Genomic DNA, 22,289 nt, shown 5'->3' on the forward strand with positions numbered 1-22,289 from the left:
GAGCGTGGCTGAGGCGCACCCGTGACCGGCTCGGAAACCAGATTGCACAGCGGAGAAGGTATGGTGGGATTCGAGATGGTCAGTGATCTGTTTGTTGACTTGGCTTTCGAAGACCTTAGATAGGCAGGGCAGGATGGATATAGGTCTGTAACAGTTTGGGTCCAGGGTGTCTCCCCCTTTGAAGAGGGGGATGACTGCGGCAGCTTTCCAATCCTTGGGGATCTCAGACGATATGAAAGAGAGGTTGAACAGGCTGGTAATAGGGGTTGCGACAATGGCGGAGGATAGTTTAAGAAATAGAGGGTCCAGATTGTCAAGCCCAGCTGATTTGTACGGGTCTAGGTTTTGCAGCTCTTTCAGAACATCTGCTATTTGGATTTGGGTAAAGGAGAAGCTGGGGAGGCTTGGGCGAGTAGCTGCGGGGGGGGGGGTCGGAGCTGTTGGCCGAGGTTGGAGTAGCCAGGAGGAAGGCATGGCCAGCCGTTGAGAAATGCTTGTTGAAGTTTTCGATTATCATCGATTTATCGGTGGTGACCGTGTTACCTAGCCTCAGTGCAGTGAGCAGCTGGGAGGAGGTGCTCTTGTTCTCCATGGACTTTACAGTGTCCCAGAACTTTTTGGAGTTAGAGCTACAAGATGCAAATTTCTGCTTGAAAAAGCTGGCCTTTGCTTTCCTGACTGACTGCGTGTATTGTTTCCAGACTTCCCTGAACAGTTGCATATCACAGGGACTATTCGATGATATTGCAGTCCGTCCACAGGATGTTTTTGCGCTGGTCGAGGGCAGTCAGGTCTGGAGTGAACCAAGGGCTATATCTGTTCTTAGTTCTGCATTTTTTGAACAGAGCATACTTATCTAAGATCGTGAGGAAGTTACTTTTAAAGAATGACCAGGCATCCTCAACTAACAGGATGAGGTCAATATCCTTCCAGGATACCCGGGCCAGGTCGATTAGAAAGGCCTACTCGCAGAAGTGTTTTAGGGAGCGTTTGACAGTGATGAGGGGTGGTCGTTTGACTGCGGACCCATAGAGGATACAGGCAATGAGGCAGTGATAGCTGAGATCCTGGTTAAAGACAGCGGAGGTGTATTTTTGGAGGGCCAGTTGGTCAGGATAATGTCTATGAGGGTGCCCTTGTTTACAGATTTAGGGTTGTACCTGGTGGGTTCCTTGATGATTTGTGTAAGATTGAGGGCATCTAGCTTAGATTGTAGGACTGCAGGGGTGTTAAGCATATCCCAGTTTATGTCACCTAACAGAACAAACTCTGAAGCTAGATGGGGGGCGATCAATTCACAAATGGTATCCAGGGCACAGCTGGGAGCTGAGGGGGGTCGGTAGCAGGCGGCAACAGTGAGAGACTTATTTCTGGAGAGAGTAATTTTTTTAATTAGTAGTTCGAACTGTTTGGGTATGGACCTGGAAAGTATGACAATACTTTGCAGGCTATCTCTGCAGTAGGCTGCAACTCCTCCCCCTTTGGCAGTTCCATCTTGACGGAAAATGTTATAGTTGGGTATGGAAATCTCAGAATTTTTGGTGGCCTTCCTAAGCCAGGATTCAGACACGGCAAGGACATCAGGGTTGGCAGAGTGTGCTAAAGCAGTGAGTAAAACAAACTTAGGGAGGAGGCTTCTGATGTTGACATGCATAAAACCAAGGCTTTTTCGATCACAGAAGTCAACAAATGAAGGTGCCTGGGGACATGCAGGGCCTGGGTTTACCTCCACATCACAGAGGAGGAGTAGTATGAGGGTGCGGCTAAAGGCTATCAAAACTGGACGCCTAGAGCGTTGGGGACAAAGAATAAAAGGAGCCGATTTCTGGGCATGGTAGAATATATTCAGGGCATAATGCACAGACAGGGGTATGGTGGGGTGCGGGTACAGCGGAGGTAAACCCAGGCACTGGGTAATTATAAGAGAGGTTGTATCTCTGGACATGCTGGTTGTAATGGGTGAGGTCACCGCATGTGTGGGAGGTGGGACAAAGGAGGTATCAGAGGTATGAAGAGTGGAACTAGGGGCTCCATTGTAAACTAAAACAATGATGACTAACCTGAACAACAGTATACAAGATATTGACATTTGAGAGAGACATACAGTGAGGCATAAAGTAATCGCAGGTGTTGATTGGGAGAGCTAGCTAAAACAACAGGTGAGACAACAACATCTAATCAGCTAACACAACAACAGCAGGTAAAATGGCGATGACTCGGCAGAGAGGGTTGGATTAACTACACACAGAGCCTGAGTTCACGGATGGGGCCGGCAGATAAAAAAATAAATAAACAGAATGGAGTACCGTGATTAATGGACAGTCCAGCAGGCATCAGCTATGTAGCCAAGTGAGCCTAGTGTCCAGAGGGCAGCAGTAGATGGAACAGGGAACCCGCCACTATGTTAGCAGGCGGCAAGGCGTTTAAAGTTAGTAGCCCTCCGACGGAGGCCGGTTGAAGGCACAGCGGATGGAGCATTCGTCGGCAGACCAGTCGTGGTGGTGCGGCGGGGAGCTGTGTCGACAGAGAATCCAAGCCAGATGGTGAAAGAGGTATAGTAGAATTTAGTTTGCTGGCCGGGAGATGCGCCTGGCTCACGGCTAACTGTTGCTAGCTTCGTGGCAGTGGCGTTAGTTCACCGTGGCACCCAGTACCGAAGCTATTATCCAGGCTGAGCTGTGAGCTAGCTGTGAAGATCAGAAGTAGTGGTCCAGGGATTACGGCAGGAATCCGGCGTTGTTGTGGAGAGACAGTCCGATACTAGTAGACTGCCGAGTATTATCCAGGCTGAGAACAGGGCTGGTATCTGTGCAGAAGGTAAAAGCCGCTAGCAGTGGCTAACAATGACTGAATAGCTAATTAGCTGGTTAGCTTCTGGAGGTTCTTGAATATGTTCTAAAGAATAATTAAAAATAGCGATACCGTATCACATTGGGTGAGGCAGGTTACCGGAAGGTATAATCAAATTAAAAATCAAAAAGGGATAGAAAATAAAATTGAAATATATATACAAAAAACACAAATACAAAAGTACACGAGACACGAACAAAACATGTCTTCACTGCTACGCCATCTTGGTTGTTGTTGATAATATTAAAATGAGTGTCGCTGGAAACAATATTCAAATCACCAATTATTAATTTATCTCCTGGTATAGCCAACAGTGTGGCAGGGAAATGGGTATTAGCATATAGAGGGTTGGGTAGGATGCTGCCCTGTGGCCTGGCCTGCTGATGAGGAACAGAGTGGTGAGAGGGGCAAATGGGAGGTTGAGGTAAAGGCTACCCACAGGGAAGCTCACTACTGCTTTTCACTCAGCTATTCAACAAATCAACTTCCTACTCCACACAATGTAAAACATTTAAGCAATATTAGGATATATTGACATTAGCTTTGTCAATGTTATTTCAAGTCCACTGCACGTGCTCACTGCAAAGCATAATATAAAAAATAAACAACTCAGGCATTAGGGACATTTAATAGTAATGTTTGGTGACAGCTAGTATGTGTTAATCAACATTAACTTGAAGCCACAAAAAGGAACATTATGATCGTAATACTGAAAATTAACCTTACAGAAGCAAGGAGGAAAGAGGATGATTGAAAACATAATGAGACTGATACATTTGTCTGTGGGACGGAATCTGAATCCATACGTCCTATGAATCTCCTGTGAGACTGTTGAAGCGATGAGGAGTAACGTAAACTCACCCCATTCCGTACAAATGTGCGCAACCGCAACATTCAAACGAGGCTACAAAGAAAACTAATGGGACTGTAGCGACTGTGTTGACTTCAAAATCTGGGGTGTGAACAACGTATCTATTCAAGCGTTGATCAACATGGTAATGGCTCTATAGTATTGGAGAACAGTTGAAAAAAACTGACCCTCCGTTACATCGTGATGTGTCATGCCGTAACGTACAACACGCATAAAGCAACTATTTCTGTCTTACAATCTCTCTGTCTTACAATCTCTCTCCACCAGGTTTAGCACTTCTCTCATCCTTTAAAAACAAGAAATGGACAGTGACAGGGGTAAGGGTGGATACCTAGTCATTTTTTTGCTTCATCACTGCATGCGATCATCATTCTCAAAGCCGCTGTTTACTTCTAAGATCACTTTAGCACCGCCCTAAAAACCAGATTCAAACTCTCCATAGTGTTTTATTTACATTTTACAGGCGATAAGGTGATAAGTTGGATAGATCGAGTAAAAAAAAAAAAAAATTTCCCACACATCTCTCCTTCCCACTATCACGCATTAGTTTCGCTTCCCCACCAGCCATTTTTTTTAAAGACCCGACGGGGCTCATTGGCTTCTTGAATCATGCAGAAATGGGCAGCGTGGGGGTCATGCAATTGATTCTGTTGGAAAGGGGAGAAATTATGCTTTACAATGGCATTGACATTACAGTTGATCTGGAAGTATTACGTTTTTTGGGGTGCTAAAATAAGGTCAACTGTACGAACCAAGGCGATGTACAAAAGTGAGTGAGTTTACGTTAGAAGGCTATGGAGGTAACATGGCAGTCCACCAAACAAATATTACCATGATCCAAGCAGGCACAGTACCACCAGCCCCCCTTCATGCAAACAGCTTTAAAAATAGCATGCTTGTGTAGTCCTCTTATCTATCCCCTATAACCCAGACCCACCCTGCCCCCTCCAGTCTCTATATCTGTGGTCCTGAGCTGCTCTGAGTGGGTTTTAGGTAGCGGGACTGAGCCCTGTGCTGGTTGTCTGTGTAGAGATTAGCGTGCAGGCAGGCAGAGGCGCCCCCACTGCCACCGGCATCACAGGCCCAGAAAGGAGAGGAGGTTGCTGGGAGGGATTTGACCCAGGATGCCTTGGCCTGGGCTCAGGCAACCTTTATTTGGAGGGGCGATAGCCGGCAACCTTTGGATCCGACATGCCAGGACCATATTCAGCAGAGGGCCCTCTCGCTGCTCCTGAACACACGCACTGAGAACCAGACTACAGGAATCAAACACGCTCAACACAGATTATCCTCGCTCTCTGTCAGCGTGGCACCAGCAAACACTCGCAGGCCTATTCTCTCTCTCTGGCAGCAGTAAAACTCCTGGGGTTGCTACTGCAACATTACATAAGTGTTATGAGAACTTGACTGTTCTGCACTGGTTTTAGCTAGACATGAACCAATGGGAGTAGCTCCCTCCAGCGGGAGCGAGGCAAGGTATCTGAAGAGAGGAAATAAGGGTAGAATGTCAGGCAGGCGTGAACACCGCTACTGAAATGCTGCAGCACAACTCCCTGCAGGTGTGTGCTCCAATGATCAGTCCCTGACAGGTCCACACAGACAACAGCAGCAAACTGTTCCTGCCAGGCACCCTTTGACACCAGGCGGGACGGATACAGAGGATTCAAACCACACAGCGTAGCGCAGGCACACAGTAGCACACCAGTATTTCAGGACCTTTTTGATAGTTCATCAGCGAGGTCTGTCGGCGTCCTGTCAAAACAACAGACATTTTTAGAGTGAAATGTTCCCAGGCATGCAGGGAATGGAAACGTGTGTATGATATCCCCTAACAAGCACTGTATATCCTGTAGGCCTACTGCTATGGAGGCGTCATAGTGAACAGATTTTGGGGGAGGAGGTCAACCTTTATCCTGACATGATATGCTGTGCACTAGAATATGTTGCTATTCAAAGAGCCTTTGAAAAAGCCGTGTATGCCTTGTAGGTTGAAAAAGCCATGAAATAAAAGCTGTCACTGGTTATAAAACAGGAAGCAGAGCTTCAGTCTTGTTTGAATTTGACAGTCAAATTAAGAAGTTACTCTAATCCAGTATGTGCAATACACACTCATCTCCTGTGTAAAGAAGTGGTAAGGGCGTGAAAATGTATGTATCGGTAGAACCGGTAGGTTGAGGTCCCCTTCACATATTTCTATAAGACCAGTTATAGACTAACTACTATTACTCTACTCTAATTGTATCATCATCTGTATCAAACTACAAACTCTCCATCTGAAGTTTGTCAGTCATATAGCACAAGGTTTCATTAGTCTAAATCTATAGTGATGATGTGTTACATAGATAGTAATCTTTTCAGTTTGAGTGATTGTACGAAGACTGTACAATAAAGTCAACCATGTCAACATTTAACTCTAGCCTATATATTAATAACAGCAAAGACAAAGTAAAACCCCCCCAGAGAAAGCAGAAATAGAATGCTGCAGAGGAGCCCAGGAGAGGTGGGGTGAGGGGGAGGTGGAGTGTATGGGTGACTTACGGCAGGACAAGGGTGTTCTCCTGTGGGCCACCCCTGCGGACGTCCAGGGCATACTGCTCATCATGGAGGTTGGGAAGCTTTCGCAGGGCCTTCACAAACACATTAGGCTCTGGGCACAGCACTGTGGATGAGGAACAGAGAGAGAAGGTGTTGCCATTAGTGTACAGAGCAACATAACTAATCAGTCAGAGTTCAGGAAAGGTGAGCCCAATAATAGCCTACATAGATCTGTGTGGTGTTACTTTTGAAAAGAGGGTAGCAATATGCAACATTTTGGAGCATTCAGAAAGCATATTCCTATGTAGAACACACGCTCTCTGACATGTAGAATAAGGTTTCACATCAGCTCTATTCGTGGCATTTCTATCTGCAAAATACAATAACGTTTGGCTACGAAAGCGTTTGGCTATCGAATGTAGCCCAGGTTTACAATTCCCAGTAAATCATGCCTTGTATTATACTCAACCCTAGTGGCAAATGTGAGACTCACATCAATATGAAAAGTACGCTGTTTGGAATATAGTTCTAATCATTCATGCATTGGGAAATGTCTTGTATAACTCATCATAGTCCAAACCGCTGGAACGTACTGGCTGACTAAAATTAGGAACTGTGAAAAGTGGACCACCAGCCACTGGTTACAGTGGATGGAAAGATTGCAGATAGACAAATATTGGGACTTCCAAACAGAACCTTTGGAACGGTGTGAAAACGGTAGACCTAGAAACTATGGCCATGATATTTATGGTCTAGTGTTTACTCCAAGTACCATCCACAGTAGTGGATACGGAATTAAATGAGAAGGGCTGGTTAGCCTAGAGATCTCATTCAGAAGACATTTGATCCAAAGCACTTAACAGTTAATGTTTCCTTGGCCCACGGAGGAATCTTCAATCTTTCTCCATAGCAGCTGTTACATTTGACAACTCACGAGACCCTTGCGTGCCAGTATGGAAGGCCAAGAGATTAAAATCGTCTCGATTTGAACGCTTGTTATGTGCATTTTTACACACGTTCATTACACTTGTTCAGTGTGCATTTACAGGTGATTAGAACGTTTGAATATTGTACTTTCAGATGCATGAAATTGTGCCACTGCACACGTTCTGAACGCCTGTGTAGTAACGGGTACATTTCATGCGACTGAAAGTACCACATTGTAGCCACCTCAATTTCTGTGAGTTTGACTTTGTTTGACTTCTGGCCTGTTGCGATGAGTCGCTTACTCAGGGAGGGAGATGTTTCTAAATATGGATCAAATTGTTAATTTGTCAATTACATTTACATAATGTAAACGCTACAGCAAGGCGTTGGTGAGAAAAATGGAGAAAGATATTAAAACAACTTTTTCCACATAGCAATACAACTACAAAGCTCACGCTGGCTAGCTAGCTTATTTTCATTGAAATAGCATGGCTAGTTAGTTAACTATCAATAGTCTTATGTCTAGCCTTTAACTAATGGTTGTTACATTGTGGAATAGAGCAATAGTTCTTTGTACTTGTCATTTGGTTGAGACTAACATTAGTTTAGAAAATAATTGTTAACTTTGTATATTTGTTGTGTAATTGGTTGGCTTTGCTAGTTAGCAAGCTGAGATTTATTTGCTCAAATTGGCCAACTTAGCTTTTAGCTCATGCTTTAGAACAGGCTAGCTCCATGCAGAATCTAGACAATAGAGAATGGGGAATAATACATGGCTGTTGCAGTTCCCAGGCGAAGTGATAGAACTGCTACAGAGGTAAAAAGGTAAGATCTATATCGAGTAGCTATATTCCAAGGTTGAACCAATACAATAGGTATTTTATTGGCTTGCTAAATGAGCTGCGTTTCCTGAAAATGTCTCCGATAAAGTTGTTAGTTCTAGTTGTTCTTATGCAACGTCCAGGAAATGTCAAGTACTCAAGCATCTGCAGACCAGCGAGGAGGAGGAAAGCTTATAGAACAAGAATTACTAGCTAGTTATATCAGACATTTTATTGGCTTGCCAAATAAGCTGCTTTTCCTGAAATGTCTCTAAAGCTACACTCTTAGAAAAAAAAGTTCCATCTAGAACTTAAAGTTCTTCAGCTGTCCCCATAGGATAACATTTTCAGGAGCCCTTGTTGGTTTTAGGTTGAACCATTTTGGGTTCAATGTATAACCCTTTCCACAGAGGGCTCTACATGGAACCCAAAAGGGTTCTCCCTGGAACCAACAAGGGTTATACTATGGGGACAGTTGAATAACCCTTTTTTCAAAGAGTGTATCTAGTTCTAATGCAATGTCCATGTTACAGCCACAACATGATGATCATGTTGTCATGCATCTGAAGACTAGCGAGGAGGAGAAAAGCCTGCTTTGGATGAGCAAGGAAGAACAATAAACTAGCTATATGAGATAAACATGTTCAGGAAAAGCAGGGAGAGAGCGAGCTAGTAGTAGTAACATTATTATTTCAAACCTCACATACATCTGTTATATTTAAGCAATATCTTCCTAACAAGAATTTAGACCAGTTGACAATTCAACAGAATTCAGTCTTGTTCATGTTGATGATCGGTACAACATGAGACAGATAGCAAGCCATAGTATATCAAGCCAAATACCAATGGTATGAGTCAATATTACTTGTTTTCTGTTGTAATTACGTTGCTAACCAGTTTAATAGTAGTACGGCACCTTGGGGTTTGTGCTATATGGCCAATATACCACGGCTATGTGCTCTATCCAGGCACTCAGTGTTGAGTCGTGCGAAGAACAGTCCTAAGCCATGGTATATTGTCCATATACCACAAACCCCAATTCCATCTGAAGAATCCCACAACATATTCCAGTCTGTGCTAGAAAAACAGTCCTGTAGCTTAGCATCTGCTTCATCTGACAACTTTTTTATTAATCGAGTCACTAGTGCTTCCTGTTTTAAATTCAGCTTGTAAACAGGAATCAGGATAGAATTATCGTCAGATTTGCCAAATGGAGGGCGAGGGACAGCTTTCTATGCATCTCTATGTGGAGTAAAGGTGGTCCAGAGTTTTTTTCCCGATCTGGTTGCACATTTAACATGCTGATGGAAATTTGCTGAAATGGATTTAAAATTCCCTGCATTAAAGTCCCCGGCTACTAGGAGCGCCGCATCTGGGTGAGCGTTTTCCTGTTTGCTTATGGTGGAATACAGCTCATTCAATGCTGTCTTAGTGCCAGCATCAGTCTGTGGTGGTATATAGACAGCTAAGAAAAATACAGATGAAAACTCTAGGTAGAAGGTGTGGTCTACAGCTTATCATGAGATACTCTACCTCAGGTGAGCAAAAGCTCAAGACTTGCACCAGTTGTTATTCACAAAAAGACATAGTCCGCCGCCCCTTGTCTTACCAGACGCCGCTGTTCTGTCAGCACAGCATATAACCAGCCAGCTGTACGTTGATAGCGTCGTCATTCAGCCACGACTCCGTGAAGCATAAGGTATTACAGTTTTGAATGTCACGCTGGTAGTTTAATCTTCCGAGTAGCTCATCTACTTTATTCTCCAAAGAATGCACGTTTGCTAGCAGAATGGAAGGAAGTGGAGGTTTATTCGATCGCCTACGAATTCTCAGAAGGCAGCCCACCCTCGGGCACCTTTTTCTCCGCCTCCTCTTCATGCAAATCACGGGGATCTGGGCCTGTTCCCGAGAAAGCAGTATATCATTCGCGTCAGACTCATTAAAGGAAAGAAAAGGATTCAAATCAAATCAAATTTTATTGGTCGCATAGTGTAGCGAAATGCTTGTGCTTCTAGTTCCTAACGTGCAGTAATATCTAACAAGTAATCTAACAATTTCACAACATCTACCTTATACACATAAGTTTAAAGGAATGATTAAGAATATGTACATATACAGTGCCTTGCAAAAGGATTCGGCCCCCGTGAACTTTGCAACCATTTGCCACATTTCAGGCTTCAAACATAAAGATATAAAACTGTATTTTTTGGTGAAGAATCAACAACAAGTGGGACACAATCATGAAGTGGAATTACATTTATTGGATATTATTGGATATGATCCAATGTTGACCTAAATGACTAATGATGATAAATACAATCCACCTGTGTGTAATCAAGTCTCTGTATAAATGCAACTGCACTGTGATAGTCTCAGAGGTCCGTTAAAAGTGCAGAGAGCATCATGAAGAACAAGGAACACACCAAGCAGGTCCGAGATACTGTTGTGAAGAAGTTTAAAGCTGGATTTGGATACAAAAAGATTTCCCAAGCTTTAAACATCCCAAGGAGCACTGTGCAAGCGATAATATTGAAATGAAAGGAGTATCAGACCACTGCAAATCTACCAAGACCTGGCCGTCCCTCTAAACTTTCAGCTCATACAAGGAGAAGACTGATCAGAGATGCAGCCAATACATAAATATATTTTTAAACATTTTTTTTTTTAATCACAGAATGTGACGTTAGCTACCACACAAGTTGTTTTCGGCAATTATCCAAAAACAAACTACAAAAACACCATTCTTTACCCAATAGGCTGAACAGGTGTAATGAACGCTTGTAAAAATGTCCATAACAAGCGTTCTAATCACCTGTAAATGCACACTGAACAGGTGCAATGAAAGCATGTGAAAATGCCCATAACAAGTGTTCACATCCAGAGACAACACTGTTGCAGGTGGGTATAATGTGTAACATTCCAACAGGAATCTGTTTCAAAAACTTCGTAAACATGGTTGCCAACAAACAACGCATACAAAGTTGTATAGCGGCAGAATAAGATACTGCAGTGGGCAATTTAATTACGTTTTTCACTCACAACGTTCATTCCGAAAAAGGTCTGTCCTCACTCTGGGAACCTATGGACAAACATTAAGAATAAACTACGTGGTGAGTTGATGACTATTCGACAGCTAATTAGAAAGGTGAATTGATCATGCTAATTTGTATGCATTGTTTGTTGGCATCCTTGTACTTCGGAGTTTTTGATACAGATTCCTGTTGGAACTTTTCACAAATTATACTCACTCCACTGTCACTGCTCGACAACATCCGTCGGCCTGGCTGTGCCACATTGCTCTGGGGAACAGAAGACTGCAATTTGAACACAGACTAACCAGGTTAACTCAACCTTGAATGGGACAAAGCTGTAGCTAGAGAGGTTATTTCTGGAGCTGGTGATAGACATGAGGTACACTTTTTACATTCCGCCTTAATTACTACACTAAAAGGTTCCTGGAATATCCTTTAGGGGTTCTTCAAATTACAACTGTGGGGGAACCTATAAGTTCTTCGAAGAACCCCTCTTAATAGATCCTCAAAGAACCTTTAGGGGTTCATATCTGAACTACCTACCTCCCCTATTATTATTATGCATAACAATAACACAATATTTTAGTTGTCAGTGTTCATTATGATTTAAGTGGCAAAGCAGAATAAAAATTCTAAAATGTGAGCCCCAAGTCCAATGGGTATATCCTCTGTCGTGTTGATATTAATGTGTTGATGTTCTCCGTATCCATAGCCAGAATGATTTTGCAGTGCATGGTGATTGAACAGGTTTCCTGGTATATTCATCAGAGGTGTAGGGAGGGTGAAATCTGAATCCCCCAAAAATAGTAATTAATACAGATGTTTAACTAAACATATACACAAAAGTATTCATAACTTTGTTTTTGTAGTAACTGTTTATGGAAAAAAACATTATGGTTTTCATACACATACCTTGTCCATAATGTAGAGGCCTATGGGGTTTTCATTGAAGAGGCAAGGAAGGATGGTACATGTGATCTCCATAACATACCAAGACATACCTTTGTATGCCTCATCGTCTGTATACCTGCAGACAGACACAAAAGTGAGCAGTTCAGTCATCTGCACACAATGCAGCTATCCTTCAACATATTCCAAAACCATACATATTCTTACCTCTTTGTTTATTGATATCCATTGAATTGTGTCCATTATCTGGTTTAGAAAGATTTGCACAAATATTTAAAGATAGATTGTATCATCACAAAACAATATCAATTGAGATCATATAAAAAGGGACAAATCTTACCTTAAATTGAGGAGATCTTTACAGTTAAGTGCCTGCACCTGCTGTCCTTTCAAATCCAAATGTTTCAGTTGGGCAGTTCCACCAACTAAGGAAGTTCCTCGATGAACCCCACCTCCTATGGGGTTCTCAGAATAACCTTTTGGGGGCAATTTTCAGTGCCAAGAACCCTAAGGTTCTTCAAAGAACTTTGAGGATCTTAGAAGAACCCTTGTTGAACCCCTAATTTTTAGTGTAGACATCTGGTGGCGGGAGAAGGAAGAGTGCCTGTCAAACCAAGGGATGTTCATGCTACCAATGACAGGGTGCTGTAAAGTGCCAAAATGCAATTTACAGAGAAACCTAACTATATCAAAATTGTAATGTTACTAATCTGGTAGATTTTATTATAAGCCTAAAAAAGTATGATTCATAATGATATTGCACAAAATGTTTTTCCAAGTTAAAATGCAATGATAAGTGAGACAATCCTTGTGAGTCTAAGTCCATGCTAACACTATGTACGTTCCATTATTTGCCAGTAGATGGCGCACAATTACACAACGACACATTGTGTCCAGTAAGTGACTAACGGATATTGTCCTTTAAACTCAGCTCACTCTTTTTTACCTATTTTGAATTCTAAAATCATTAGTTGTATTATGTACTGTCTTGAATTCCATGCAGGAATTCAATCTTCAGTGACATTGCTGTTAGCCTGGTTTCCATCTGTTCAGCTATTACATTACACTCCTTGCCACTCGTCATTTGCCAATGGATATGCAGGATATGAACATTCCAGCTAAATAATGGATATATAGCAATTAGCAAAATAACCCATTTTCATACGTGTCTAAAATCTGAATAAATGTGTGAACAGTAATATTTTACACATATGAACGTACCCATAAGAAATTTCTGATGAAAAAAAAAGCATGTGAAAAGTGTGTGGATATAGCATTTTGGAATTAAACTCAGCAAATATACAATTGATATACACTGAGTGTACAAAACATTAGTAACACCTGCTACTTTCATGAGACTGACCAGGTAAATCGAGGTGAAGGTTATGATCCCTTATTTACGTCACTTGTTAAATCCACTTCAAATCAGTGTAGATGATGTGGACAAGACGGCTTAATAATCTTTCTTCAACCCACGGTAAGTGGGCAAGACACGTGCTTTTGAACGGGGTATGCCAGACACACCGGTTTGAGTGTGTCAAGAACTGCAACTCTGCTGGGGTTTTCACACTCGAGTTTCCAACGTGAATCAAGAATGGTCTACCACCTAAACAACATCCAGCCAACTATGGTAAACATGGGATGACCAGAGATGTTCTCTTGATAAGTGCGTGAATTGGATAACTTTCCTGTCCTGCTAAGCATATTCTAGACAGACAAAGGTTTGTGGTGAACACCATCATTTAGGTCAACTGTGACTGATTGGACAGTTAACCAGTACTGAAGCAAGCAATACCTTGTCTTGTACCCTTAACATCATATTATGAAGTTGAGTCCTGCTGTTGCCTGATCTTGTACATCATAGCTAATTATTCATTAGTTGACCGTTAGCGCAGTACACATCCATCCACAGTGTGTGTGTGTTCTCAAATACATCTTACAATGAGAGGAAGGAAGTGAGTTGGAACTTTAATCTTTACTAACCATGCATGGACAAACATGATCATGATTTTCAAGGTGCAACCAATATATGTTGCAAGAAGTTCACATGACCTTCTACAGCAGGGTTCCCCTACTGGCAGCCCAAATGTGGCCTGTGGGTGGTTTTATTCCCACCTATGTTTTCTGAGAAAAACTCATATTGTATATTGTAATTATTCGCCTACCTCCTCATGCCTTTTGCACACATTGTATATAGACTCCCCTTTTTTTTCTACTGTGTTATTGACTTGTTAATTGTTTACTCCATGTGTAACTCTGTGTTGTCTGTTCACACTGCTATGCTTTATCTTGGCCAGGTCGCAGTTGTAAATGAGAACTTGTTCTCAACTAGCCTACCTGGTTAAATAAAGGTGAAATAAATAAAAAAATTTAAAAAAATGTGTTTTATTTTTATTGTTGGAGAATAACTAAAAACAACACGGAATCAGCTCAAGTGACTTTAATTTTGGAACTCTGTTCCCAAGTATTCTCACACATAAGAGAAACATGTTTAACCTTTATTTAACTAGGAAAGTCAGTTAAGAACAAATTCTTATTTACAATGACGGCCTACCCCGGACAAACCCAGACTACGCTGGACCAATTGTGCGCTGCCCTATATGGGACTCAATCACGGCTGGTTGTGATACAGCCTGGAATCGAACCAGGGTCCGTAGTGACGCCTCTAACACAGATGCTGTGCCTTAGACCGCTGTGCCCCTCAGGAGCAAATTATTTGTTAATATGTTCTGCCACTGTGGCTGAAACTAGTTGATGATCCCCGATCTACAGGTAGATAATTACGTCTAAGTGTTTGCTTGTTACAGTAGTTACATTTGACAACTCACAAGACCCCTGCATGCCAGGAGTGTATTCATTACGTCTTACAACCGAAACAGTTTACCTTTTAAGAACCAAATGGAGCGAAACGGAGAGGGACCTACATGATTTGGAGCGAAACGGAGAGGAACCTACATGATTTTGACCAATATAAACTCGTTTCCCTTGCAAAAGTTATCTTTTTGGAGTAAACTGTTTGTTGTAACAGACGAAACGTTTTGCTACAAAATCGGTGTAATGAATACACCCCAGGTCAACTGCTACTGTACCTAGCGAGTTTCCGCCAATGTGTTGCATCAACATGTGTCACACAGCATCATTCAAATCAAATAAATGCACTTTGTTTGGGGAACAACAAATACACTTTAAAAGTCCCGGTCAAAAAGGCTTTACCGTTATTATGGTACATCATCCCGATAGTTCCTCCAGTGTTGATGACCAAGACTCGCGCTTCAGCACAGGGGCTCACATCCAGAGACTCAACACTGTTGCTGCTCGACAACCTCCTCCGTCGGCCTGGCTGTACCACATTGCTCCGGTAAACAGAAGTATGCGACTTGATCACAGACTCATCAGGTTGACTCAACCTTGAATGGGACAAAACTCTAGCGAGAGAGGTCATCTCTGAAGCTGGAGACGGACATGAGGTAGACTTTTTACATTCCGCCATAATGACTAGACAACTGATGGCGGGGGAAGAGTGCAAGTCAAACCAAGGGATGTTCTTAAAGTGACAGACCACTACCAATGACAGGTTGTTGTGAAGTGCCAAAACGCAATTTACAGAGAAACTAAGCTATATCAGAACTGTAATGTTACTAATCTGCTTGATTTTATCATAAACCAAAGTAAATAATGAATCACAATGATGATATTGCCGTAAATGGTTTTCCAAGTTAAAACATTGTACATTCAATGCAATTATAAGAGTGAGACTGAGACTCACCAGAAGGAAGAAGTCCATAATGTAGTGTAGAGGACGTACTTAATGGCTTTTGAGTTTTTCGTCAATAGCCTTCAAGGATAATTTCAAGAGTAGCGTCTTCAACCAAAAGGAAAAAATGGTAGAAGTTGTTGGAAAAAACACCATGATCACGTGGGAGTAATTAACCCTTGTTAAGGTGTTAACGTTTTTGTTTTCTCATCCAATGTTCGCCGGTCTGATGGACCCACAACATTATTGGGTTTTTAAAAACAATACAGCCATAACAATTTACATAAAAATATTTCAAACGTAATACTTAAATGTTGACTTATTTGGGGGTTGCTGGATCGAATCCCCGAGCTGATAAGATAAAAATCTGTCGTTCTGCCCCTGAACAAGGCAGTTAACCCACTGTTCACTGGAAGGCTGTCATTGTTAATAAGAATTTGTTCTAAACTGACATACCTAGTTAAATAAAGGTTAAATCAAAAATAATTATCAATTACAAGCAGCATACATGGTTAATATTTACCATTTACCTCTGCTAGATCACATTTACATGGTTAATATTTGCCATTTACCTCTGCTAGATCACATTTATCAATAAAAGCGCTATATGTTTGGATAAAATGTGATTTTTGTCAAAATGAATCAATTATATTCAAGACATGGGTGGAATAAATCATGTTTATCTTGAACAAATCTAAATGAAACAAGGTGTTCATCACTATTGACGTTTATTGCTTTGAACTGAATAAATTGGATGCCAGATTTTGCATACAGTATTTTATGGAAATGATAAATGAGCCCCATTTAACACAAATTAAGACCTGTCTACACACCACATTAGCGACAGTTTTACTGTGTGCGTGTTGCAAATGTATTTCTTGCAGTTGATGCATGTGTACTGTGTCTTCCTGTCCTTCTTGGGTCCACACACATCTCAGCGCTTCTTGTTACTACTGGCTGTAATCTAGAATGATGAAAACACTTAGTTCAGGAATGTTACTAACATCTCACTCACTCACATATATAGTTACAGCAGGTCAAGGGTAGGAGAGTCAGACACACACACACATGCAACAATATCACTCACACTTACTTCCTGGAATTGGAGTAGTTGGTTCTGTGGGTCGGGCGGATGGGGCACCAGCATCCTCCTCATGGTGGCTGCAGAAGCTGGGGTCATTGGAATTCAGTCTTAAGCGAGATTGCTGTTAGCCTGGTTGCCATCTCTGTTCAGCTATTACATTACACTCCTTGCCACTCCTGTCATTTGCCAATGGATATGCAGAATAGGAACACTCCATTCCAGCTAAACAATGGACATATAGCAATAGGCAAAAATACACATTTTCATACACGTCTAAAATCTATGAATAAAAAATGTGAGAACAGTAATATTTTACACACACATGAACATACCCATAAGCAATGATTTCTGATTTTTAAAAACACAAATGTCAAAAACGTGTGGATATAGAGTTTCAGAATTAAACTCTTCAAATATACAGTGGATATACACTGAGCGTACAAAACATTAGGAACAGCTGCTCTTTTCATGACATAGACTGACCGGGTGAATCGAAATGAAAGCTATGATCCATTATTGATGTCCCTTGTTAAATCCACTTCAATCAGTGTAGATGAAGGAGAGGAGAAAGGTAAATAACTATTTTTTTATGTATTAATTATCAAAATAAAGTATAAATCATTTCAAATTCCTTATCTTTTTTTATTTTTATTTTTTACAGCCAGGGTAACACTCCAACACTCAGACATCATTTACAAACGAAGCATGTGTGTTTAGTGAGTCCTCCAGATCAAAGGCAATGGGGATGACCATGGATGTTCTCTTGATAAGTGTGTGAATTGGATAATTTTCCTGTCCTGCTAAGCATTCAAAATGTCACTTTTGGGTGACAGGGAAAATGTATGGAGTAAAAAGTACATAATTTTCTTTACGAATGTAGTGAAGTAAAAGTAAAAGTTGTTCAAAAATAAAGTACAGATACCCGAAAAAAAACAACTTAGTACTTAGTAAAACAAAAGTAGTACTTTAAAGTACTTTACACCACTGAACATGGGCCAGCATCCCTGTGGAACGCTCTCAACACCTTGCAGAGTCCATGAATAGACTTATGTTATCAGTAGGTCCTATGAGTGTAGTCTGGCCCAGGGGTGCAAAGGTGAACGGCAAGGCACTGGAGTGATGAACTGCCCTTGCCATCTCCCCACGGGGACTCTCTGCCACTATTACGGGGGCGGAGAGTTTCTCTCTCTCTCCAAAGACTGGAGTTGAAAAGCTGGGCAGATTAAAGTTCCAGTGTTGTATCGCAAATGTAATTATCTTTGTAAGGGTGTGTGGATGAAAGCTCCTGATTCAGCTGATCTTTTCCTCAAACTCATTCTAGACTGCCAAAGGTTTGTGGTGAACACCATCATTTAGGTAAACAGTGACTGATTGGACAGTTAACCAATACTGAAACAAACAATACCTTTGGTTGTCTTGTACCCTTAACAAACATAATGTTATGAAGTTGAGTCCTGCTGTTGCCTAATCTTGTACATCGTAGGTAGTTAATCATTAGTTGATCGTTAGCACAGTACACATCCATCCACAGTGTGTGTGTGTTCTCAAATACATCTTACAATGAGAGGAAGGAAGTGAGTTGAACATGTACTCTTCACTAACCATGCATGGACAAACATGATCATGATCTTCAAGGGGCAACCAATATATGTTGCAAGAAGTTCACATGACTTTCTACAGCAGGGTTCCCCTACTGGCAGCCCACATTTGGCCTGTGCTTGGTTTTATTCCCCACTACATTTTTTGAGCTAAATTAATATACGTTGTATTTTTATTGTTGGATATCAACTGTAAAAACACCAGGAAATCAGCTCAAGTGACTTAAATTTTGGAACTCTGTTCAAGTATTCCCACGCGTAATAGAGCCACTTGACCATACACAAAATTAATCCATGTTAGAAATGATTGTTTGTCAAACATTATATCTGTTTGTGCTTCTTGTTATCAATTTGTAATGATGTTTTCCCGCTCTCCGGCCATCCGAGGCTGAATCTAGGTGATGATCCTTGTTGAACAGGTAGATAATGACGTCTAAGTGTTTGCTTGTTACAATTTACAAAACAAGTGTGTATAGTCCTGCCAATGGAGATATAAGTCTGGTACAAAAGTCAAGGACTACATCATATATTAGATATATTAGAAACCAGAATGGTTGACATTTAATTTTTTTAGCAGTTCACAAATTGCCGCTTCTGCCTCCCAATTATGTCATTCTGCTTTGCCCAAAAGCGCAAAATTGCCCAAAACCTGTTCTCTTTAACTCCTTATTTATTTTTCTGCATTATTTTTGTCCTACCACTGCATATATTGATATTTTCTTCCAGCTACTAAAACGTCATCGTCATTGAATGGACGTTCCGTTATTTGCCAGCAGATGGCACACAATTACACATAATGTAATTACAAAGGACAATAACATTATGACACATTGTGTCCAGTGACTAACGGACGTTGTCCGTTAATTAAACTCAGCTCACTCTTTTTACCTATTTTGAATTCTAAAATCATTCGTTGCATTATGTATTATCTTGACTTTCATGCAGGAATTCAATCTTCAGTGAGATTGCTGTTAACCTGGTTTCCATCTCTGTTCAGCTATTACATTCCACTCCTTGCCACCCCTGTCATTTGCAAATGTATATGCAGGAAACGAACCTTCTATTCCAGATAAACAATGGATATATAGCAATTAGCAACAAAAAAAAACACATTTGCTTACATATCTATTGGCCAACGTGCAATAATTGGAAAACAAAATTGATGATATACGATTAAAAACTGTAATATCTTATGTTTCAGAGTCGTGGTTGAGCAACGACACATATAATATAGAGCTGACAGGATTTTTCCATGCGTCAGCAGAACAGAGAAGCTACATCTGGTAAGACAAGGGGCAGTGGTGTGTCTATTTGTCAAAAACAGCTGGTGCGCAATGTCTAATATTAAAGAGGTCTCAAAGTATTGCTCACCTGAGGTAGAGTACCATATGATAAGCTGTAGACCACACTATCTACAAAGAGAGTCATCATCTATATTATTCGTCGTATACGTCTATTTACCACCACAAACCGATGCTGGCACTAAGACCGCACTCAACAAGCTGTATAAGGCCATAAGGAAAAGAGAAAATGCTCATCCAGAAGTGGCACTCCGAGTGGTCGCTGACTTTAATGCAGGAACACTTAAATCTGTCTTCTCTCATTTCTACCAGCATGTCACGTGCAACCAAAGGAGAAAAAAACTCTAGACCACCTTAACTCCACACGCAGAGACGCATACAAAGCTCTCTCTCGCCCTCCATTTGGCAAATCTGACCATAATTCTTACAAGCAAAAAGCAGGAAGTATTATTGACTCGCTCAATATGGAAGTGGTCAGATGATGCGGATGCTACCCTACAGGATTGTTTTGCTAGCACAGACTGGAATATGTTCCGGGATTCATCCAATGGCAATGAGGATTATACCACCTCAGTCATCAGCTTCATCAATAAGTGCATCGATGACGTCATCCCCACAGTGACCGTACGTACATATCCCAACTAGAAGCCATAGATTACAGGCGACATCCACATTGAGCTAAAGGCTAGAGCTGCCGTTTTCAAGGAGCGGGACACTGATCCAGACTCTTATAAGAAATCCCACTATGCTCTCAGACGAACAATAGAACAGAAAAAGCGTCAATACAGAATTAAGATTGAGTCATACTACACCGGCTCTGATGCTCGTCAGATGTGGCAGGGCTTGAAGACTATTACGGACTACAAAGAGAAACCCAGCCGTGAGCTGCCCAGTGACGCGAACCTACCAGACGAGCTGAATGCCTTTTATGCTCGCTTCGAGGTAAGCAACACTGAAGCATGCATGAGAGCACCAGCTGTTCCGGACGACTGTGTGATAACGTTCTCGGTAGCCGATGTGAGCAAGACCTTTAAACCTTTCAACATTCACAAAAGCCAGAAGGGCCAAACGGATTACCAGGACATGTACTCAAAGCATGCGTGGACCAACTGGCAAGTGTCTTCACTGACATTTTCAACCTCTCCCTGACCGAGTCTGTAATACCTAAATGTTTCAAGCAAACCACCATAGTCCCTGTGCCCAAGGAAGCGAAGGTAACCTTCCTAAATGATTACCGCCCCGTAGCACTCACATCGGTAGCCATGACATTCTTTGAAAGGCTGGTCAAGGCTCACATCAACAGCATCATCCCGGATACCCTAGACCCACTCCAATTCGCATACTGCCACAACAGATCCACAGATGACGCAATTTCAATCGCACTTCACACTGCCCTTTCCGACCTGGACAAAAGGAACACCTATGTGAGAATGCTGTTCATTGACTACAGCTCAACGTTCAACACCATAGTGCCCACAAAGCTCACCACTAAGCTAAAGACCCTGGGATTAAACACCTCCCTCTGCAACTGGATCCTGAACTTCCTGATGGGCCGCTCCCAGGTGGTAAGGGTAGGCAACAACACGTCTGCCACGCTGATCCTCAACACTGGGGCCCCTCAGTGGTGCATGCTTAGTCCCGGTTCACCCACGACTGCATAGCCAAACACGACTCCAACACCATCATAAAGTGTGCTGACGACACAACAGTGGTAGGCCTGATTACCGACAATGATGTGAGATGGTCAAAGACCTGGCCGTGTGGTGCCAGGACAACAACCTCTCCCTCAATGTGAGCAAGACAAAGGAGCTGATCATGGACTACAGGAAAAGACGGGCCGAACAGGCCCCCATTATTAACATCAACAGGGCTGTAGTGGAGCGGGTCGAGCTTTTCAAGTTCCTTGGAACATCAACAACGAACGATCATGGTCCAAACACACCAAAACAGTTGTGAAGTGGACACAACAACACCTTTTGCTCTTTCAGGAGACTGAAAAGATTTGGCATGGGTAAGGTGCTACAGAGGGTAGTGCGTACGGCCCAGTACGTCACTGAGGCCAAGCTTCCTCCATTCAGGAACTATATACTAGGCAGTTTCAGAGGAAAGCCCAAAATATTGTCAAAGACTCCAGTCACCCAAGTCATAGACTGTTCTCTCTGCTACCGCATGGCAGCTTCTATCCCCAAGCCATAAGCCCCCCCCCCCACCACCACACACACACACACACACATTTGTTTTTACACTACTGCTACTTGCTGTTTATTATCTAAGTGACTACTTTACCCCTACCAACATGTACAAATTACCTCGACTAACCTGTATCTCCGCACAATGACTCGGTACCAGTACCCCTGTATATAGCCTCATTATTGTTATTTTATTGTGTTACTTTGATAATTTTTTACTTTAGTTTATTTCGTAAATATTTTCTTAACCTCTTACATCTATGGGGGCGCTATTTCATTATTGGATAAAAAAAAGTGCCCGTTTTAAGCGCAATATTTTGTGCATATAATTGACAGCTTTGGAAAGAGAACACTCTGACGTTTCCAAAACTGCAAAGATATTGTCTGTGAGTGCCCGAGAACTGATGCTACAGGCAAA

At 41.9% G+C, this 22,289-nt stretch overlaps 1 protein-coding gene and 1 long non-coding RNA gene across 6 annotated transcripts in view; both read right to left on the minus strand.

Moving 5' to 3' along the window:
- LOC135508181 (60 kDa lysophospholipase-like) overlaps positions 1–15,460 on the minus strand; it is a 50,263-nt gene extending 34,803 nt beyond the window's left edge. For all 4 annotated transcript variants that reach the window (XR_010450769.1, XM_064928204.1, XM_064928203.1 and 1 more), the window contains exons 1-2: positions 15,159–15,460; positions 6,260–6,380 (exon numbers count right to left, since the gene is read on the minus strand). Coding sequence is in view for 3 of the 4 variants with exons in the window: in XM_064928204.1 (XP_064784276.1) it covers positions 6,260–6,380; positions 15,159–15,435 (398 nt within the window). In the remaining variant the exon portion in view is untranslated. The remainder of the gene's footprint in view (positions 1–6,259; positions 6,381–15,158) is intronic.
- On the minus strand, positions 9,962–12,508 carry LOC135508182 (uncharacterized). 2 transcript variants are annotated; one of them, XR_010450771.1, is made up of 4 exons: positions 12,286–12,508; positions 12,153–12,191; positions 11,949–12,063; positions 9,962–11,824 (listed from the first exon to the last, which is right to left on the minus strand). It is a non-coding gene; the product is annotated as an uncharacterized LOC135508182 (long non-coding RNA). The 2 variants fall into 2 exon arrangements; XR_010450770.1 differs by having other exon boundaries at positions 12,153–12,508.
- Positions 15,461–22,289: the final 6,829 nt, after the last annotated feature.

This window comes from Oncorhynchus masou, chromosome 21, assembly GCF_036934945.1.
Source record: "Oncorhynchus masou masou isolate Uvic2021 chromosome 21, UVic_Omas_1.1, whole genome shotgun sequence".
NCBI lineage: Eukaryota > Metazoa > Chordata > Actinopteri > Salmoniformes > Salmonidae > Oncorhynchus > Oncorhynchus masou.